The sequence below is a fragment of the Gossypium arboreum genome, chromosome 5 (genome assembly GCF_025698485.1).
Source record: "Gossypium arboreum isolate Shixiya-1 chromosome 5, ASM2569848v2, whole genome shotgun sequence".
In the NCBI taxonomy this organism is placed as follows: Eukaryota; Viridiplantae; Streptophyta; class Magnoliopsida; order Malvales; family Malvaceae; genus Gossypium; species Gossypium arboreum.
In genome coordinates this window covers 10,549,606-10,572,125 of record NC_069074.1, presented here as the reverse complement: position 1 = coordinate 10,572,125, position 22,520 = coordinate 10,549,606, and the positions used below count along the sequence as shown (strand labels likewise).

The following is a 22,520-nucleotide window of genomic DNA, read 5'->3' as shown; positions in this document are numbered from 1 at the left end:
ACAGTAGATCAATTATTAGAATTTATGGGTTTAGGGTTGATACTATTGACTAAGTAATAGTTTTGCTTTTGTGAGTGGAATGATTACACAATAATAGAAAAAAGTATGATACAATCACGAAACACCGATTAATTGTCATTCAAATAATAAACAAATATAAGTAATGCATTACTATCTAAAATTCAATAAACTGATGTATTAAATACAAAATTTAATTAAATAAAATTTAAGTAATGCTTATTACTCAAATTATAATAGTAGGATGAAGTTAAGAAAAGCATCATATATACACCTTAACCTACAAAGATCCCCCACAAAAACAAAATTCCCAAGGTAACACTCCAAATAAAAAAAAAGGTGGTAGTGGGCAATAGTTTAAGGCTTTGAGGACTGAAAATACTGGCCACCAGCTTTTCTGCTTCACTTTATAATAAAGCAAAAAGCTTAGCAAAGCCAAAGAATATAAAAGAAGAAAGGGAAAGGGAAGGGAGGAAACAAATGGAAATCACAGAAACCCCATCCTTGATATCAAAATTTCTTTCAATGCCATAGACTCACCTTTTTTTTCTGAGAAGCCAAACAGGGAAGGAAGATGGTTCTTTATATAAATGAGTTTAGCGAAGCAAGCGGCCTGTTTGGTTTGAGTGCATCAACAAAAGGAAACTTTGGAAAGTGATCATAGAGAGAAAGTAAAAAGAGAAAAAAAGTAGTAAAGGAAGAGAGATTTTCTTTTGTTGGTTGTGGGGGTGAGCTTCTTTTTAATTTGAAGGATCAAAGAGGCATATGAAAATTGAAGTAGCTAGCTCATCATCATCATCAACAACAACAACAATAACAACAGTGCAATTAAGCAAACAAATGATGGCAGCTGGAAACCCTAGCATGGTTCCACCTTCGCAACAGCATTCTTCTAATCTGTTAACTCCAATAACCCCATCTCTCTTTCCCCCTCAGTATGTTCTTGGAACTTCTACTTCTCTTCTTCCTACTTTGCCTGATCATCATTATCAAGAGCTTCCACCACTACAGTCATGGAGCCAACTACTCCTGTGAGCTCTCTCCCACTTCATCTCTACTTATTTTTTTCATGTTACTCTTACTGCTACAGCTTTGCTCTCTCTTTAATCTAATTTCAGGGGCTTCTTGATCCCTAATCGTACTTCTTTGGTCTCTTAGTTTACAGTTATCTTTTGCCTTTACCTTTACAAAAAAAAAAAAAAAGCTTTCTTAAACTTTCTCAACTTCTGGTTTTCACGACAGTTATTCCTTTTTACCTTATTAGTGCTGTTTACAAATTGAATCTCTCCCTCTTGCAATTCTCTGATATATCCACGAATATTTTTCTTTATTTTGCTTGTGTTTGGATACCTTAGGTAATAAGATAGCTTTGTGTAGCACATATATAATCTAATGCAATTGATAAAGTAATGATTGTGGTTGTAGGGGAGGATTATCTGGTGAAGAAGAAAGGTTTGGACCAAGTCATTATCAGCCTAAAAAGTTGGAAATTTGGGAAAGCCAAATCCTAAACCCATCGCCAAGGGTTCCTTCGGTTGTTGACGTAAAGCAAGAGGGTACTCAAAATAGCAACATATTCGGTCATGGCAATGATGAATTTCAAGCATCAGCAGCTGCTTGGTCCCAAATCATGCCAGTTTCCCCCCCTAGATCTTGTATTACTAGCTTAAGTAGTAACATGTTAGATTTGCCTTCCTACAAAGCGGCAGATCATGAAACAACTGTTAATCAACCTGGTTTAGATCATTCTTCTGAGGTAAGAAAGAGAAAAACAAAAAACTAAACTACCCTTCTGTTTTGCTGCCGCTGCTGCCTTGCATTTATTTGGCAGACAAAATTGCCTTCGTTTATTCTCTGAGTTTTCTCATTTCTTCTTCTTCTTCTTCTTTTGTCCTTTAGCAAAAGTGTAATAGCATAGTCGCAGGTGGGCGGTTCAAGAAGGCTAGGGTTCAGCCATCTTCAACTTCAAGCCAACCACCTCTAAAGGTAACACAGAATCTTTCTTTGTTTGCTATCTCACTTTCTCTTTATTGTCTAATTTGTCGTATTTCTTTTTCAGCTATTACTTGCTACCACATTATTAAAGGGTCAAAAACAGCAACATAAACAATTAACAGTATTGAGTATTTGCTGAAAATTTTTTTCCCTGTATGTTTCTGCTAAATCTATCTTTTCCAGGTGAGAAAAGAGAAGCTAGGAGATAGAATAACAGCACTTCACGAGTTAGTTTCCCCATTTGGAAAGGTAAGAACTAAAAACGAAAAATTCCCTTAAACCTTCTTCTTCAATATAACCACAGAAACTGAACAAACAAGGAACGAGCTGGTACAGAATATTACGCAAAAAACAGTTCTGTTAATTTATAATAAAACCCATAAAGGAATTGCTTTGATTCCATTATCTGTTTAAAATATGAATTTTGCAGTACTGCATTGATCATCGAAGTTGAATGGACTTTCCCCCTCAACTCCTTTCTTTCTTTATTATTATTATTTTTGTATGTAGTGGCTTTATTCTCTTTTAACATTAAAGAAGGGTTTGAAAGATGATATGGGGGGGATTGTGTGCTCTTTTTGCAGACTGACACTGCTTCTGTGTTGTTAGAAGTTATTGGGTATATCAGATTCCTTCAGGATCAAATTGAGGTGATGTTTCTTCCACACCGGCTCTTTTCTTTTTTAACACTTTCTGCCCTACTCCCAAGCTGCTCAGAAATAAGTGAGGGGTTAAAGCATGTAGTTTTTCAAGTTTCGATAATTCATGCTTTTTCTCTTAAAAATCTCATCTTTATTCTTTAGTCGTGGAAGTCATAAAAAAAAAAAATTAATTCCCCCCCACTTTAAACGCAGGCTCTTAGCTCCCCTTACTTGGGTACTGCATCTCCAGGCGTGACAAACCAACAATCTGTAAGTGTAGCCATACCTATCCATGTATTACTTTCCCAATGTCAATGCAACTATGGCAAGTGATAGTAAATACTAATAGTACTACTTATTTAAGTAATTAGAGATAAATTAATTAGATACATTAGTAAAAGAATTTCAAAGATGATAAACAAATAAATCTTTAACATATTTGCCTACAACAATTAACAAATCCAACAACTAAATAATAAATTGGTGGGTAAATTAGATTTTCCTGAGGTGAAAGGAAAGGTAGGTTTTTATTGGATCAAACACCTAGCAAAAGCAAAGTAGGGGGATAGGTGGGTTTGTACTTATGTGTTTACTATTTTATTCATAAAAGGAAAGCATTGAAAGAACAAGGTTCCGGATATCATCTTTAATTAAAACACTTTTTTAAGTGAATAAAAGTTATTCATAAGCATGATTTGGAAGTGCATTAAACTAGTATATAGAAAAGGAGTTTGTGAAAAATAAAATAGAATAAAATAAATAAAAATAAAGAACACATAAATTTTACGTGGAAACCCTTTCGGGAAAAAAACCACGGGCAGAGGAGAAGAAAATTCACTATGTCGAAAAATTTTTACTCAAATACAAGAGGAATAGACTATGTCTATTTATAGGCTTGCAAAGCCATATTCTAGTAGGATTGAAACACCTTATCCTAATCAATATAAAATAGATGGAGTTTAATAAGGTTTAAAACCTTATTCTAAAATAAAATAAAAGAAGTCTAGTTCTATATGGATTTTACTTTTATTTTATTTTCCATCGTATTTTATTTAAATAAGAATTTGGGTCACTTAATTCTAACAATCTCCACCTTGACACAAATTCTCAATGAACAAGTTCTTCATCGCGAACTTTCAATAAACAAGTTCTTCACCTCTTCCAAAAACCCCTTAAGGGTTTAACTTCAACAATGAACACCAACCAAGTCTAAGCAATGCTCAAACTTGGTTATAGGAAGTGACTTAGTCATCATATCTGCAGGATTTTCATGAGTGCTAATTTTGCTCACAACAATATCACCACGAGCAATAATATCACGAACAAAATGATACCGAATATCAATGTGTTTTGTTCTCTCATGAAACATTTGATCTTTTGTAAGAAAGATGGCACTGATTGTCACAAAATATCGTGGCTTGATTTGAAGGTCTTCATTGAGTTCACTAAATAGTCCCTTCAACCAAATAGCTTCTTTACAAGCCTCAAGAATCGCCATGTACTCACTTCAGTGGTAGACAAAGCGATCGTAGTTTGCAAAGTGGCTTTCCAACTAATTGCACAACCTCCGATTGTAAAGACGTAACTCGTGAGAGATCTTCTTCTATCAAGGTCTCCAAGAAAATCAGCATCAACATACCCTATAACTCCATCTTTAGTTCTTCCAAACGTAAGCAAACATTAGTAGTGCCTCGTAAGTATCTTAAAATCCACCGAATCGCTTTCCGGTGTTCTTTACCAGATTCGCCATGTATCGCTAATCGACCGACCGCATATGATAAATCGGACGTGAACAAACCATAGCATACATGAGAGATCCCATCGCACTAGAGTATGGAACATGTGACATGTACTCAATCTCATTATCTGATTGAGGAGATAAGGCCGATGAAAGTCTGAAATGGGCTGCTAAAGGAGTACTAATAGGCTTAGCACTCTGCATATTGAACCTGCAAAGAACTTTCTCAATGTACCCCTTCTGACTTAGGTACAATTTACTTGCTTTTCTATCTCTGAGAATCTCCATACCAAGTATCTTCTTTGCTGGTCCTAAATCAAATTCTTCACTTAGTTGGGCTTTAACCTTTCTTATCTCTCTTTTATCTTTTGCTGCTATCAACATGTCATCAACATAAAGAAGTAGATACACAAATGAACCATCACTGTTTTTCTTAAAGTAGACACAACTGTCAAAACTACTTCTTTTGAAATCATGAGAAGTCATAAAGGAATCAAACCTCTTGTACCATTGTCTTGGTGATCTGTTTCAAACCGTAAAGGGACTTTTTCAAGAAGCAAACATAGTCCTCTTTTTCGAGACTATAAAACCCTCGGTTGTTGCATGTAAATATCTTCCTCAAGTTCTCCATGCAAAATGCGCTTTTACATCTAACCGCTCAAGCTCCAAATTATGCATGGCCACAATACCAAGCAAAGCTCGAATCGAACTATGCTTAACAACCGGAGAGAACACATCGTGAAGTCCACTCGAATTTGACTATAACCCTTTGCAACAAGCCTTACTTTATATCCGGGTTCTTCAACTCCTGAGTCCCTTCTTTCTTTTAAACACCCATTTACAACGAATGACCTTTTTACCTTTAGGAAGTTTTACAAGATCCCATGTTCGCTTTTTTTGGAGTGATTCCATCTCCTCTTGCATAGCAAACATCCACTTTTTCGAGTCTTCACAGCTAATCGCCTCGAATAATTAAATGGCTCTTGATTAGCATCTATATCTTCACCACATTTAAAGCATAAGCAACTAGATCAACCTCGGCATACTTCTTTGGAGGTTTAATTTCTCTTCTTGTCCTGTTTTTGGCGATAGAGTATTGCGGTGAAGAAGCAACTCTATTCTCAATTTTGTATCGGCTTGAGGAGTTGATTACGTATTAATCGATGCTCCACCGCTTTTGGTTTTCTTTATTGGAAGAGTCTTTAAGAGATAAGTTAGGTAGCATAGCGCTTCATCAAAACAACATCTCGCTAATCACAACTTTTCTATTTTCAGACACCATAACTTATAGCCTTTACACCACTTTATAACCAAGAAAACGCATTTAATGGATCTCGGTTCCAATTTTCCATTATCAACATGAGCATACGCAGACACCCAAAAATCTTTAAATCGAATAATTAGCGGGATTACCGCACCATACCTCTTGTGGAGTCTTTTTCTCAATGGCAACGGATGGAGATCGGTTGATCAAAAACATGCGAGAGGTCGCTTCGCCAAAATGACTTCGGTAAGTTGGCATTTGACAACATACATCGAACCTTCTCCATGATCGCTCGTTCATTCGCTCGCAACGCCGCTTTTTTGTGGAGTATGACGAACGTCAAGTGTCTCATGATCCTTCCGACTTGCACAATCTATTAAACTCATCGTAACGTAACTCTAAGCCATTGTGCATGACGGAGGTATTTTATCTGCTTTTCCGTCTGCTTTTTCAATCATAATTTTCCAAGACTTAAATGTGGAAAACACATCGCTTTTCGCTTCGGAAGAACGCCCAAACTTTTCCGGAAAAATCATCAATAAAGGTTAGCATATAATTAGCTCCACCTCTCGAAGGCACTCGGACGGCCCCACGATCGTAATGGATATACTCCAACGCTTCCTTCGTGTTATGGATTCTCTAGTGAATCGAACTCTTTTGCTTCCCAAAAACACGGTGCTCAGAAATTCGGTTTGCAAATTCCTTGCCCATTAAGAAGTCCTCTTTGCTTAATTCGCCATGCCATTCTCACTCATATGCCCTAGGCGATATGCCAAAGTTTAGTAATATCATCATCGACAAGGAAGAGGAAGCGACAATTGCATCACCAAAGAATAAGAGAACCTCAGAAACATATAACTTGGCAATCTTTCTTTGCCCTTTCATCACAACAAGGGACCCTTTGGGAATCTTTAAACCCCACTTTCACCGTGTATCTGCCCTTTTGAATCAAGAGTACTCAACGAAATTAAATTTCTTTTCAATTCGAACATGCCGCACGTCACTAAGTGTTCGACAACTCCATCAAACATCTTAACTTTAATTGTTCCAACACCGCGATTTTACATGAAGCATTATTTCCCATCAAAACAACACCTTCAGACATCGTTTCATAAGTTGTAAACCAATCCCGATTGGGACTCATGTGGAAGGTGCAACTGAATCAAGTATCCACCTTGCTTACTTTAGAATCATTGATGAAGCAACTAGAAGTTCACCATCGCTGTAGTCTTCTACAACATCGCCTTCACCGAATTTTCGGTTTGTTTTCCTTTTGATTCGCAGCCTCCCTTTTAATCTTATTTTGTAGCTTATAGCACTCAGATTTAATGTGCCCTTTCTTCTTGCGAAGTTGCAAGTTTTACCTCTGCTTGAAGATTTCGATCTACCCTTAGATTTACCACGAGGATTCCGCTCGTGTTCTACTACGATCATCATCAACATTCCGGTCTTGTCTCCCACGAACAATGAGACCTCTCCCGAGAGTTGGGTTTAACCACAAGATGCTTCATCTTATCATACGAGGTTAAAGAATCATAAACCTCATCAACCGTGAGAGACTCATGGCTATATAAAATCGTGTCTCTAAAGGTTGAATAAGACGGGCAACGAACAAAGTAGAATCAACCCTAGATCTTCCTTATCATACCGAACCTCCATGGCCTCCAAGTTTGAGAGAATTTCTTTAAACACCTGTTAAGTGTTCGTACGACGCACCTTCCTCCAAACGATGAGCATAAAGACGCCGCTTCATATGCAACTTGCTTGTTAGAGTTTTCGACATACATATTTGTTCTAGCCTCTTCCATAATGCAATGGCAGCTTTTTCTTTCATCACATCCTGCAAAATTTCGTTTGACAAATGCGATGTAATTGTGTTAATGCCTTCGATCCTTACGCTTCTTCTCTTCATCCGTTAATGTCGAAGGCATCTTATCTATCCTAGCAGGCATCCTCTAGATCCATCTGCAAGAACTGCTTGCATCTTAATTTGCCACAACGCAAATCTAGTGTTGCGATCCAACAATGAATTTCATACTTCAAAGACGCCATTACCGTGATCGAGATGAATAACCCTAAGCTCGATACCAATTTGTGAAAAATAAAATAGAATAAAATAAATAAAATAAAGAACACATAAATTTTACGTGGAAACCCTTTCGAAAAAAAACCACAGGCAGAGGAGAAGAAAATTCACTATGTCGAAAAATTTTTACTCAAATACAAGAGGAATAGACTATGTCTATTTATAGGCTTGCAAAGCCATATTCTAGTAGGATTGAAACACCTTATCCTAATCAATATAAAATAGATGGAGTTTAATAAGGTTTAAAACCTTATTCTATAATAAAATAAAAGAAGTCTAGTTCTATATGGATTTTACTTTTATTTTATTTTCCATCGTATTTTATTTAAATAAGAATTTGGGTCACTTAATTCTAACAGAGTTGAAGATATATAGTAGTTCTAATTAATGCTTTTTCCTCCTTTCCCTTTCCTTTTTCATTCCCATTTCTATATTGTTTTTTAAAAGTATTTATTATCACTAACATCATCATTACCGCTATCATAGTGTGTGTGTGTTTTTCTTTTGGTTTTGATAATTATATCTATATAACAGGAAAAACCAAAGGACTTGAGGAGTAGAGGGCTGTGCTTGGTTCCAGTATCTTTCACTCATCCAGTTGAAAGTGATTGTAATGGTGCTGATTACTGGGCACCGGCATTCGCAGGCGCCGGCAGCTTTTAAGGAGCTGGCGATAATCATTGAAGCTCTATTAGATGTGAATGGAATGGAATGATATAACATGATGAGCAGTCAATCTGCTGAAAATCTTAAAAAGGCTGATTGCTCTTCATGCTATGCTATTGCATTCTTTTCTAACGCCACCTGCTGAATGTGGCTTATTTAACTGATTTTCGACCCTATTTTTTCTATTAATAATTTAAGATACCTTGTCTTTTAATTAATTTTCCTTTGAGCTACCACATATTGCTTCTCTTCTGTCCACGGTATTAATTTGCAAAGTTAAAAAGGGTGTTTAAACTACCTTGAGAAGGAAAAAAAGCAATTGAACTAATCATCCTAGAAGCGTATACATATTTTGCTCCTGCATGGAAGTGTATTAAGAATTCCTAATTTTCATAATCCGAAATCAAGAAAAAAATAAACTTAGTATTTAGTACACTACAATAAATTCTTTTTAATAAGCTTAAAAATTAGTTATGTATCTCTTTTTATTAAATATTTATTTTTATAATATTTTATTATATCTTATAATATACTTGTCAAGTTCTTAACTCAACGTGTAGAGTTTAAAACTCCACCGATAGTATACCTAATATTATTAAATTCTTTTTGATAAAACATAATCTCCCAGAAAAAACTTTACACCAAATTTAATTTTATAGTATAATGTCTAGTACCAAAGGAACAAAACAAAAAGAAAGATGGGCATACTATACTGTTTTTTAGTTTAATTGTATTGGTGTCATTTAACAATCGAATAAATTATGCTTTTACAAAGTAAATTATATAAATACGAGTATATGTTTTTCTTTTAATATTTTTAAATAAAAACTCAGACATAATGAGATTTGGATTGGACACCATAATTTTTAAACCTTCAACTTCAACATTTTTTTTTTTTGATAATTGAGAGAGAGAAATGAATAGTTTGAGCTCAAACTCAAATTCTCGTACCTACAACATAATACACTTGGTACCCGATCAAGTTGGCAAACCTTCAACTTTATTATTTAACTAAAACTCCATTTGATTCTTATACAAATAAATTTTTAATAAATGTAATTTTTCCATATACTTTTATATAAAATTTTAATAAATATAAAATTTCTATAATATTTTTCACCACATCTTAAATGTTAGAATCTAATTTATATTTTAAGTAATTTAGAATTTTTTAACAAAAAAAAGTGTCCAAGACAAGGTAGCAAATAAACCAATAAGTCGGCTGTTAATTAGGATAAAAAGAAATATGAGCCTAAACTCAAATCTTAAAGGAAAAGAAACTACTATTAATTAGTTTATTAGGGCAAAAAGAAATCATAAATAATGCTATTTTGGTTGAGTATTGAGAAGTTGTTTATTAATTAATTTAATTTGGATGTTATGTTGGTAGCTAGAACTTTACATGCACACAATCAAACTTCTTGCATGTATGATGTATCCCCTTCCTTTCCCAATCCAATAATAATTTGATATATCTTCTAACTTCATTATTATCAGATGCTAACAGTATATATATATATATATTCTTCTAAAATAGTTGAAAGAAAATTTAGCTACAATTCATAATGGAGTCACGGTATCAAGGGCGGGTAGGAGTCTTGGACTCTGACCCCCTTGATTAAATGGTATAATTGTAGATTTGATGCCTCTCTAATATGGATAGTCTAATATACTAATTTTAACTCTCTTTTTTACAATTTTGACCCTCTCGAAAGTTAAAAATTCAATTTAAACTATTTTTAAAATAAAATATTTAACTTTGCCCCTAAAACTTTATATTTTTATCTCAGCCGTCTTCTAGATTCATCGCTATGTGGTATAGTTATAATTGTAAGTAACATTTCTTGCACCGACTACAGTGAATATGTATTATCCTGAAAGCATTTTAGAAGAAAGCAATAAAATGTGGTTTGAAATATTCCCATAAGTAACATGGTGTTGTGAATGATGGTCTGGGAAGAAAGATGGGTTTGAGAAGGGAATTCCCTTTGAGTACTCAATTCAGTAAAGCAATATTGTTGCATATTTGTATGTTAGCCAATATTGCAGGTTTGGCATGGCGTGGCATGGCATGGAGTTGATTGCAGTGGCAGACCACTCATGTGGTGAAGCTGACCCTAATCGCCAAAATGGACCCCATCACCCCCATGGCTTCCTCCTTCGGGGTCTTCATTTCTGCACCACTTTTTTTGTTTAATTTACACTCATAAAACTCAATCAAGTGCTGAAGATGGGCCCACGCACACCCACTCCCCTTTTCTCCTCCACTGCCCTCCTCATCCTGACGTTGTTTCTTGCATCACCACTAGCTATCTCCAAGTGTGTGTGTGTGTGTTTTTTTTTTTAAACAGTAAGTTTAGTTTTCTTGCGTTAAGTTAGAAAATTAAAACTATGGTATAAGACAGTTTTATCTTTCTCCATGTATTTTTTCATTTTGGGTAATTGATTATCATATTAAAGTCCTTAATTCCATGTTATAATAATAATAGAGTACTCAGTAATTGCCCCAGCTATCTCCAAGCCCCTGATAGACTTAGTTCACTCAACTGTATGAAATTTTCTCAATTCACTTTGTAAATTCTAAGAAAGTTGGATTCAATTTAGATTTTGTTCCACTATATATTTTCTTTTCCTGAATAAATGGATTTGGGCTAATTTTAATCTCTCTAAATTTAAATCCAAAGAGAGTCAGCTTTCATCCTCAAGAATTATGTTTAACAATTTCTTTTGGCCATCATGTTTAACAAGTTTGAAATTCTAATCTTTATTCTGAGAAATATTTATTATGAATATTAAAGGTAAAATTGCAATTAATAAGTTATATTTACCTTGGTATTCAATAAAATAAAATATTAAATGCAAAATGCATTCCTAAAATAATTTTTAACTAGTGCTTGTAGGCCTTAAGAAAACCCCTTTATATATATTTATCATTCTTTTTCCATATGTATGATCTTTTTTCTTTAAACAAAAAATAGTTGGAAACAAGTAGATGTTTTGGCCCAATGTGTTTAAAAATCATAGTCAATCATAAGGATGATCCAATGACCAGTAGCAGAAACCCTAATGTACAATAATCATAAACTTGGATCATAGTAAAATATAAGTAGTAGTAGGCCTTGTTTTGAATTTGCTACAACCATGACCAAAAGGAGAAGAACATCCCAATTGTAACCGATCCCAAACATAATGCAGAAATTAAGATGAAAATATTAATGTAATATTAAATTATTAAAAAATAATATAAATGATGAGGTGCGACTGTTTCATGCTATCATTTTCCGTTGAAGATGAGATTTAATTTATGTACAACTTCCATATTTTACATTCTATTAAATAAATGTTCAGTTTAATAGAATAAAAAATTTAATATATTAAAATTAAATATATTTGAAACAAATCCAAATTTAAATCACATAGCTCTTTCATCTCGAATTATTTATAGCTTATACTAAGATACACTTATATTTCATCTAATTTTCATAAAAGTTATACTTGGCTTGGATGGATATATATAATTATTGCATCGTCAAATTCATTTGATATTTCAATAGTAGGTTGAGTTGTACTTTTAAGGATAGATTATAGATTCGTATCGTTGAAATTGGATGCCCAAGACCTCAACTTAGCATTGCCGACTTGTCAAAACAGAAATGGTCCTCGAATGATTATCCTTCTTACAGCAGCTGGGGAGACACAAACATACCCTTAACAGCTCGATATTTTGTCCATTCCCTGCTCTGAAATCTGGCAAATGGAGGCATGATTTAACGTTCGTTTCCAATTTTGCTTTGACTAATGGAAAACCTTAGCTAAAACCCAACAAAAATCAAGGGTCCTACCTTCACCCAAAAATTGATTGGCACCAAGGATCAATTATACGATGAGAAATATGTGGGTTCTTAGGCCAATTAAAGCTTTTTTTTATTTTATTTCATATGATATAATTGGGCATCAAATCTCAAGCTATCATACAGATGAAAAATAATAAAGTTGCCTAGTTGGGTCTTATCCTTTCTTTTGGCTTTACATTTTGAGTTCAAAGTTTGCTTAAAAGACAGTCAATTAATTGAGCTTGTGATTGATCTTAATAATTAAGCAAATGCCGATGATCATGTTCATTAGCTTGGATGTTCATGACCCAATTCCGCTTTGAAAATCCCCTCCATTTTAACCCAAAAAAGACCGAGGTAAAAATGGAAGTAGTTGAGCTGTCATGAAAGAGAGATAATAACGCCCAAAGTGTTGAAAGATTGTGGGGATGAGAAGTAACAATCACATACAAGATTGTGTCTGAATGTACTGGAAAGCAACCTGGGCGATGGATGAAATTGTAGTGATTGAATGACAACCAAAGAAGAAGCTTCATGAATGGATTTATCGGCTATAATATAATAAAGAAAATGACTTCACCGATTAGCAGCCTAGCTGATCAACAATGAAACACGGCCCCTCGCTTTTCTTTCTCTTTTTAATGGAAAGTTTGAGCATTGAATCTTCAAAAGCAATTTTTTTAAAAATGGGTAGAACTTTAGGTTAATCAAATGTTTAAGCCTTTACCGCAACATTATTGGATCAGTTGTTTATTTTAGCTTTAACCTTTTTTTTCTTTTGTTATTTTAGTTGTAATTTTTTTTCTTTTTTCTAATTTGAAAAAGCTTACTCAACTCTTAAATTTTTAACGGGGCATGGCAGTATCTGTGGTAGTCCACTATATATGGATGTATATTTTTTAAATTATGAATTTTTGAATTTTTCAAAAAAAATAATTTGATTAAAATTTAAATGTTGAGAATTAAACTGATAAAAATAAAATCAAAGAAATAAAAATTTAAATATTAAGGTTAAATTTATAATTAGCTATGAATTTATAAGATAAGATAAACAAAGAAGATATGTGATTCTAATGTCTATATCTAATAAAATCCTTTATCTCATTAAGTTTTAGTATTTAAACTACACAATAATTTTTAATTGAATAATTTGAGTCTTAATTTATTGGATTAATATTGATAATTTAATCAAATTTCAATATATATTTATAATTTAATTGTATTGCATTTTGTAGCACCACAACAATTATAATAGAAACTGTTAATATCTAATAAAATCACAATATTTTATTAAAAAATCGTCCATTTTGTTTTGTTTTAAAATAGGATTGCAATCATTAAAACAAAAGATTCGTCCAACTCTTGTAAATAGCACAAATTTAAAATTTTGAATTTTCTTTTTTAAAATTCCAATTTTCAATAATTTAGTATAACAACGCATATAATTAAGTACCTCGTTATATATTTTTAAATATATTTTTTTATAACAAAAATGTTTGTTTCCAGTTCCACAACAACCTTTGTTTTTTTTTAACCGAAACAGGTCCGAAGTCAAACACATAAACAAGGTAGAAGCCAAAACAATGTAAAAGATAGAAGCTTGCTTAGCATTTCTTCTGACTAGTCTCTCAGCAACTTGCGTATGCTTCCGCTGCCCAGTATTCTAATATCTTCAACTACAAGTCTATGCTTACAGTGGCTTCTGCATGTTTTGCCTTCAATTAAGTTCTTCAAATTCTAGTCCCTCAAATTGGAAATGCCGGTCAATAGTACACAGTTGTTCAGCGTGAAAAAAATTAATTTGGCCCCTACCTTGTCCGAAATGAGCAATCCTTGACTATATCTAAATATAGACCAATTTGGGTTGGAAAGTAATGCCGAAGCCCTTTTCTCCTTTAACCGCTTTACTTTACATTCTATTATTTTCAATATTCATGTCGAAACAATCCTGCAACCTCCTCCTGTCATGATCCACTTTTTCTTCTTCAAAACTCTTGTACCCTGCTTTAACCAAATTCCCTTGTTCTTGCTATCATTCTATGTAATGTGGATTTGGTTGTTTACATTCAAAGCAAACTTTATTGCGTTCAATCCACATGCTAACCATAGCTATATCAACATTCTCAAACAAATTCATTTCCCCAACTGATACGAAAAAAAATCTAAGATGTCTATTGTTTCATGTTCAACATATCAAACCAACTTATTAAAATTTTATGCCTTTAATCTTATTAATAGTTTAAATAATTACGTTATTTCAAGGAATTTTTATTTGTATATAAAATGGTAGTTAAAACTTTTGTTAAATAACTATTTGATACGGGCTCAAATCATATGACTTTTATCCCACTCCACTTTCAATATTGTATAAGAGAAATACATTTTACCCATGATAATATTGTATTATGACAACTTATGCATTATCATTTATTCAATTTAATCTCTAATTGCGGAGTATTAAAATTAAGTGCGATTGATTTTTTAATTAAACTATACTTCATATTCATTTTAGAGTTTGCTAAAATTAATATTTTTGAGATTTATGTTGCTCCTTCCTACAATTTTCAATAATATTGTCAAACATTGTTTTTCATTTTAGGGAATGTAATGTATCTTAATATTACACCTAACATTTATTAGTGTGTAATAATTAATTATGATGGTATTTTTTTTCTAAGTCAACTTAATTATAAATGCATTTATTCATTGTAATCGGAAAAAAAAATCCAAATTTCCAAAGGCAAAAAATACAAATCCGGTAGCGAATTCGGAGTTTCTAGTTTGGTGAAAGAAGAGGATTATGATGCAAGAAAAAAAAAAGACGTCCTCAGAGCCTACACAGTTTCAATGGTCATTCATTCAATTACCAAAGCAGAAAGAGCAGCTTATAATTATTAGGCAGGCAGGCATGAGTTGACGTTAGTTTTCAAATTTTCCTTTTGACTCTTAAGAAAAACCGGCCCAGTGGTCCTCCCTTTTTCAGTCACAGTGACGACAAACGTTCCTTCCCTTTTCTCACCCTCTTCCTTTCCTTTTATAAACAACCCAACCGTTTTCCACTTGTTCTCCATATTGGTACAAAGTATGTAGCTACTATACACAATTGTTTATTACAAAAGAAGGAAGAGCTAATATGAAAATAAAATACATAATTTAGAAACACTTTCCTTTCTTCTTCTGGTTGTCGTCGGTATAACCATTATAATTTACTTTTTAAGGTTCTTTTTTCTTTTCTGATTTGGTCTGTTGAATTTCAAAAGGTTTATTTTATCATTTAAAATGTTTTATTAATAATATATAATTCAAAGTATAAAATTTTATTTTCAATTAAGGCTGAGAGTTGTTCAAACCTGATCAAATCTTGGAACATATCTAGTCTTATCCTTTCTTTTTTCTTTCTTGCCCTTCCTTTCCATTCCCTGGATGATATGCCTAAAAAGTTTAAATGCAATTGGAACCCAAAAGGTCATTTTGTATATAATGTAATTAAATGATAAAATCGTATATATTATTGTATTTTTACAAAATTAATATTTTTTCTATATTTAAAAGGTTAAAATTAAGTGTTTAGTTATTAAAATCATAAGTAGTTTTGTTAATTGAGTCTTAACTTAATTGGCATGTGTATTGTTGTCAATATAAGAGAATGTGTGTTCAAGTATGTTGAAGCGTGTTATCTTCTTATTTATGGGTTGAGTAGCAACGTGGGAAATTCTATGAAATTTTGTCAACTTAAAATTTTAATTATGTTTAGAAAATAAATATGACTATAATGATTGGACCAATATTTTAAATTAAAAAATAAGAAAATTAAAATTTTTAACTTTTAAAATATAAGGACTAAATTCATATACAAGTACAAGGACTAACAACATATTTTAACGGTATATTTATTAATAATTTATAATTAATATATATAAACAAGAGATTTAAGAAACTTTTGAACGGTTGTTTATATTATTGAATTTACAATTTTAAATATTTTATTATTATTCATAAGATTGAGCACATTTATAAATAAATAAATAATTTACTAATATGTTTAGTTAAATAAATTTACTTGAAAATAAAAACTAGCATGGTTATAAATAAGAATTTAATTTTCTTCAAAAATTTTATTAAATGAATTTATATAAAAATAAATAAAAGTTAAATTTTATATGGAATTAATTTTAATTTAATTTTTACCAAAAAATAAAACAAAAGCATATTAAATTAATTTTGAATAGCAAGTTTTAGTTATTTATATAATAAGTAACTTATATTTCAAATATAAAATTTTATAAATAATACATTTATATAATCTAATGTGTTATATTTATATTAAATATACATTATTTACGAACAATTATGATCAATTTATTGATTATTAAGAAAATAAAAATTAAATTAAATAGTAAAGAGATTAATTTACAATGTATCAATTTTTTATAATTTATACAAATAATTTTTATTACCACTATATTTAAATTATCAAAATAATTTATATATTTTAATTTTATTTATTACTTATTATTTTGAATAATATTACTTTGCATTTATGATATAAATACTTTAATGATTATTTGAATTTTTATTTTGAATTGTTAAATTAAAACTTTACCTAATTACAATAATTAAAATTTATTATTTCAAAATTAATTAAAAAATGATAAAAATAATTAAAAATACTAATTAAAATTATGCGCGATACTACATTTAAAATTGTAAAGGATTTTGCCTATATTACTTTTAATAGAAAAATATTGTAAAAGATTTTGCCTATATAACTTCAAACTTCGCTGCAAAATTCAAGTCGTTGATGCTGACTTTTAGGTCCTTTTATCACGTGAAATGTTCGTTCAACCGCCCCTTTCATGTCAACAATAGGATATTACATTTCTTCGAAGGAGAATCCGCTTTCCAGATAACGAAATTATTAAATTTTATTTACCAATATATACGTTTTCAAGAGTGAGTTTCTGAAAATTTTCATTTTTTTTTATATCAAACTAGGTAAATTTTTTTCAAAATTGTTTTTAGTTAAAAGCGTTTTTAATTGATTTGCAGTGTATTTGCAATAAAACACTAAGCACTTATAAAGTTAAATATTATAAAATATGTCTTTATATAGATTTTAAGTCTCGTTTCTTTTATTTTCTTAAATGATGTGAGATATGAGTTTATATATATTTATAATTTATTTACAGTTTGTTCCTAAACAATGTAAGATTGCTTACTCTGAATCTTATGTTGTTAGTTAAAACAGTTAACTATCCCACATTGTTTAGAAACAAATTGTAAATGGATTTTGAGTTTATATAGGCACATATCCCACATCGCTTAAGAAAATAAAATAAATGAGATTAATATCTATATAAAGACCCATTTTGTAAATTTTTTTTTACAAAAAGTAACACAAAAAAAAATATATTGGAGGTAGAAAATACTTCTAGTTGAAAGCATTTTCTTGCAAATATTTTGTAATTGACCTAGTCTCGTAATTTTTCAAAAATAAAGATGAATCATGAACTCAAAATTAAAAAGAATCAACTTCAATGCTAACTTGTCTTATTTTCTACTCACTATTTTGAAGCTAAATGTAATGGTGGAGCCTAGTAGAGGCTTAGGGGGGCTGTGGACTTCCAAGGTTTAAATTTTTTACAATTTAATAATATACTATGGTTCTCTCAAAAATAAAAGTAGGCCCCTCAAAAAGTTTAAGATTTTTGTAATTTCCCCATTTATATATATACTTGTTTTTGGATGATCATGAATTTGTCAAATTGGAATTGAATCGACTGTTTTTATGTTTAAATTGATTGTCATATTAGAATATTGCTTCTTTTGAATTAATTTTTTATATATTTAAATTGATTGTTACATATGACGTCTAATTTTAGCCTAGGCACCCAAAGATTAGCATCTTGACTCCACCATTAGCTACATAAATCACAAATCAAAATAAGGAAAATATAATTAAGATGCATTTATTTAGAGAATGTATGATTTTTTTTTTTGAAAAAAAAAAGCAAAGAATTTCAACCTTATATTTCTATCAAAAATATATAAAAATTCTAAAAGTGTGAAGTGAAGTGGCCAATATAATTGATCTTAGGCTTAGCTATCTTTTAAGCATGAAGTTTCCCAAACTACTAGATAAAAGAAATGAAAAGGAATGAAGGGTAGGTCTCAGAATCCTCTCCATCCTAAAATGATTAGCCATGTTTTAAGTTTTGTTATAGCAATATTTAGAATTTATGGTTTTTTTAAATATTGTAGTTTGAATCTTTTATAGAAATTTTTATTAATTAAGGAAAATTTACTATATCATTAAATTCAATTAATTCAAAATGATAAAATCATATCATGGTATATAATCTATTAAAAGAAAGTTTAAATATGTGTCTTTTAGATGTTAGACAAAACTCCTAACCATCACTACAAACAAGTTAGTGATGTAATATTAAATAATTAATAACAATCGTGTCAATATGTTAACAATTATGAATTCTATCAAGAATAATTTAGATAAACCACATCGTGGTCATCCAACTATCACAAAAATTTATTTAAATTGTTAAAATATGAAAAATACAAAAATAATTATTAATATTATCGATTTGTACTTTTAAGGTAAATACATAAAGCTTTATAATATACATCTTTCACTTAAGTTAAAATAAAACATTTTCCATTGTTTTGTAGGCTAGACTAGGACATCTCTAATCCCTTTAAAGCTCTTTACCCAAAAACTTAATTTCACTATTTAATACAAAAGAATATTTCAAAAAGCCCAATAATTATGTACAAGAAAAGATGAAATAAACGAATAACTAAAAGATTTCTTATTAAATTGTTTGCTTTAAGTGTTTGTATATCTCTCAATTATTTCTTGATGTGTCCTCAAGCTTTATTTATATCAAGGAAATAAATTCTAACCATTGGGATAAAAAAGAGCCATCGTAAGCATTAGAAGTGTGAGTTAAAACAATCATTTACAATGAAGCATTGTAAGTATTGAAGGTATCGACGCCACAAAACTTTCGTATTGTTACAAACTGTGCATTAAAAATATTTTATTTACAACAAATTTACATCAAAACAAGTTACTCGCAATGAATAAAATAAATGCTCTCTATCATTCATACTGTTACAATAACTAGCCTTTTCTTAATTAGACATATATTGAATGAAAATCTCCTGCTCTGAATTCCTCCGCATAGGAAAATATGCCGCCTGTGCTTTTTTACACTTTTTTTTCTTTTCTTTTTCATGTCTTTGTTTCATTTTTGCAATTTTCATTTTAATCATGCAAGAATTTTAAAATAGAAACAATTTTAGAAAATAAATTTTTTAAAAAATGATTCTTACATCTTTTATATTTTTAAGCTGCAATAGAAAAAATATATTTAAAAGTTTTAACAATACATTAAATATTGTTTTAATAATTTTTAAAATAGCGTTTTAAAACAAAATTTTAAATTAATTTCATTAAAACAAATTTTAAAAAAGTTGATACAAAATTAACCCAAATTTTACGTTATTTTATTGATTTCACTTTAATAAATTTATATTTTTGAAATTCATTTGTAATTAATTAGCTCCTTAAATTCATTTTATCAAATAATTTAAAAATTTTCTTTATAAAAACCATATTTTTAAAATTGAACAAATGACCAAACCGATCAAACCTCGATCCCCGTCAAATTAAAAAGTATGACACATATACTTTTTAAATTTTTTCTATTTTTCATGTCTTTGTCAAGAAATGAATATTCATTTTGCAAATTTTCATTTCATTTATGCTATAATTTAAAAATATAAATAATTATAGAAAACAATTAAATTAAATAAATTTACCGTGGTTGTTTTAATTTACATCTTTTATATAATTTTTCTTGCAAGTTGGAATAGGAAAAAATCATTTTATAATCAATTAATTTTATATGTAATTATATTTAATATTAAATACCTTTTAATTAAATATTTTTAATTTAAAAATAATAGATAATCTTGAAATTTTGAAAAGTTTATTTTAATTTAAAATTAAAATTTCATCAATAGTGTTTGAATTGGATTGGACTAGTCGGAATGGGAATAAATTAGAGTATTGGTCCAAAAAGGGTATAGAATCAATTGAACCATAATTTGGTAAGTATCAATTGAACCAATTAAAAAACCGATTGAACAAAATTTTTGTTTTTAGTTTTTTAATATGATCGACAAACCGGTAGCTTGACCGGTTCGACCATCGATCTAATTATAAAAAAAAACATCTTTTTTTATAAAGTAATAAACTTTCAAATTATTTGATAAAATAAATGTAAGGAGCTAATTAAATACAAATGAATGCATACAATTTTTCAAAAATATTATATTGTTAAAGTAAAATTAATAAAATAACGTAAAAATTTGATTAATTAATTATCAGTTTTATTTTGAGTTTATTTATTTATTATTAAATTTTTTAAGGAAATTAATCTAAAAATTGTTTTAAAACTAATTTTTCAAAAATATTTAATGTATTATTAAAAAGTTTTAAAGAAATTTTCTATAGCAGCTTAAAAATATAAAAGATATAAATGAAAAGAGACATGTATTTTTTAATTTATTTATCTTCTAACACTATTTATATTTTAAAATTATTGCATGATTAAAATGAAAATTGCAAAAAATGAAACAAAGACATGAAAGAAAACTGTAAAAAAATATATGTAGCATATTTTCCTATGCGGGGCAGGAATCCAGGGGGTTTTCATTCCCATATATTGGCTTGTGAAAATATATCTCTTCACTTATGCTTCAAATACATCTTCAATAAGGAAATAAATATTAGAGGTCTTCAAAGAGTACTCTTCTTTTAGAAATATAATTTTTTTAATTAAAGAAATTCGATTACACCAAAAAATTTCAAATCACCAATTGGTTGATTGTTTTCCTTTATGATTCAACTTATTAAATTACTACTTAAAATTTCAAAATTAAGAAAGTCCAAAATTTTGGTCAAAAACAATCAAGAAATATAATAAATTACTCAACAATTTAGTTGCAATTAGATAAATTATTTATAATTGAGTCACCTAATTTACCCCCAACATAGAGTTCCTTGATTCTTTGCAAGCTGTCGTTTTAATTAGCATGGTTCTAATGGGTCTGTAAAACTGAAAATGCTAACATTAACCTTTTCCCTTTGCAAAATTTTCATTTTATACTACCTTGACAAAATAAGATGTTATTGAATGGGTTTATATTATTTTAATAATATGTTGGAGTATTGTTAAAAAATTAAAATGAAATTCACTGATATTATTTTATTTGTTAATAATGTATAAAATTATATATTATTGATTTATCGAATATTAATCATTTTAAATTATCAAATACAATGAATGGTATAGTGTTAGCGTAATAAATATGAATTTGTTATTTAAGATTTAACTTAAAATTTATTATTTAATAAATTTAATTCCAAAAATAAAATTAACAACGTGTCATGTATTTATTTCCTTTTAAATACATAATTAGTTAAAAATATTTTACGATTAATTTACCAGATAATTATACCGTTCATGATTGCATACTATTTTTTATAAATTGATATCTAATAAATTTTACACTAATATATATAATTTAGTTTTTAGTTATTAAGTTGCCGCCTCTTTTACAAAAAAAAAAGTGTCATTTTCATGTGTAGTGAACAAACAATAGAGGATAAGATGTAAGATCAAGGACCCAATTTGAGCAGCATCTGAGTGGCTTTTTTTTTCTTCATCCCCACACCACTTTTTTTCATGTAAGAGCTGTATTGGAAATTGCTTTGGTTTGGTTTGGTTCACGTGTTATTGAATAACCACACCATTGAAACTTGAAAGATAAAAAAAAAAAAAAAAGAAAAAAAGAGAGAGAGAGAAGGGGGGGTGGTGGGGAGGACTTTAGGGAAATAATTGCAGCACGCAAAGCCTAAATAGCTATAGAGGTATGGTTGTCCTTGTTGCCCTGTCTCCTTCATGCAATGAATGCAAATTCCTTTGTAAATAATTCTGGGCCCTCACAAAATTCTCCTTTTTTTTTTTTTTGACTATTTCAAACAATCTTTAGTGCAGATATGAGTTTGGTTTTGTTTATTGAAAAAGGCATAGGTTTCTTCTTCTCTTTAACTCTCATTAAAGCCTTGTTTGCATTAAGCATGTTCTCAAAAGGGAATATAGATCGATATATAAGGTGAATGTGAGACATAATACGTTCATCCTATCTTTTTTTGCTTTCACTAATGGTACCTACCTATACGAATGAAGCT

General features: G+C 30.0%; 1 protein-coding gene across 4 annotated transcripts; it reads left to right on the top strand.

The window, feature by feature from the left end:
* Positions 1-293: 293 nt before the first annotated feature.
* LOC108451982 (transcription factor bHLH68-like) lies at positions 294-8,626 on the top strand. 4 transcript variants are annotated; one of them, XM_017749707.2, is made up of 7 exons: positions 295-1,049; positions 1,444-1,774; positions 1,918-2,004; positions 2,197-2,262; positions 2,598-2,663; positions 2,868-2,924; positions 8,277-8,626. In XM_017749707.2, the coding sequence occupies exons 1-7, from the start codon at positions 784-786 to the stop codon at positions 8,403-8,405; spliced, it is 1,002 nt and encodes a 333-aa protein (XP_017605196.1). In that variant the 5' UTR covers positions 295-783; the 3' UTR covers positions 8,406-8,626. The 4 variants fall into 4 exon arrangements, with proteins under 4 accessions (XP_052883655.1, XP_052883654.1, XP_017605196.1 ...); XM_017749705.2 differs by having other exon boundaries at positions 1,426-1,774; XM_053027695.1 differs by lacking the exon at positions 2,868-2,924 and having other exon boundaries at positions 294-1,049.
* The last annotated feature ends 13,894 nt before the right edge of the window (positions 8,627-22,520 follow it).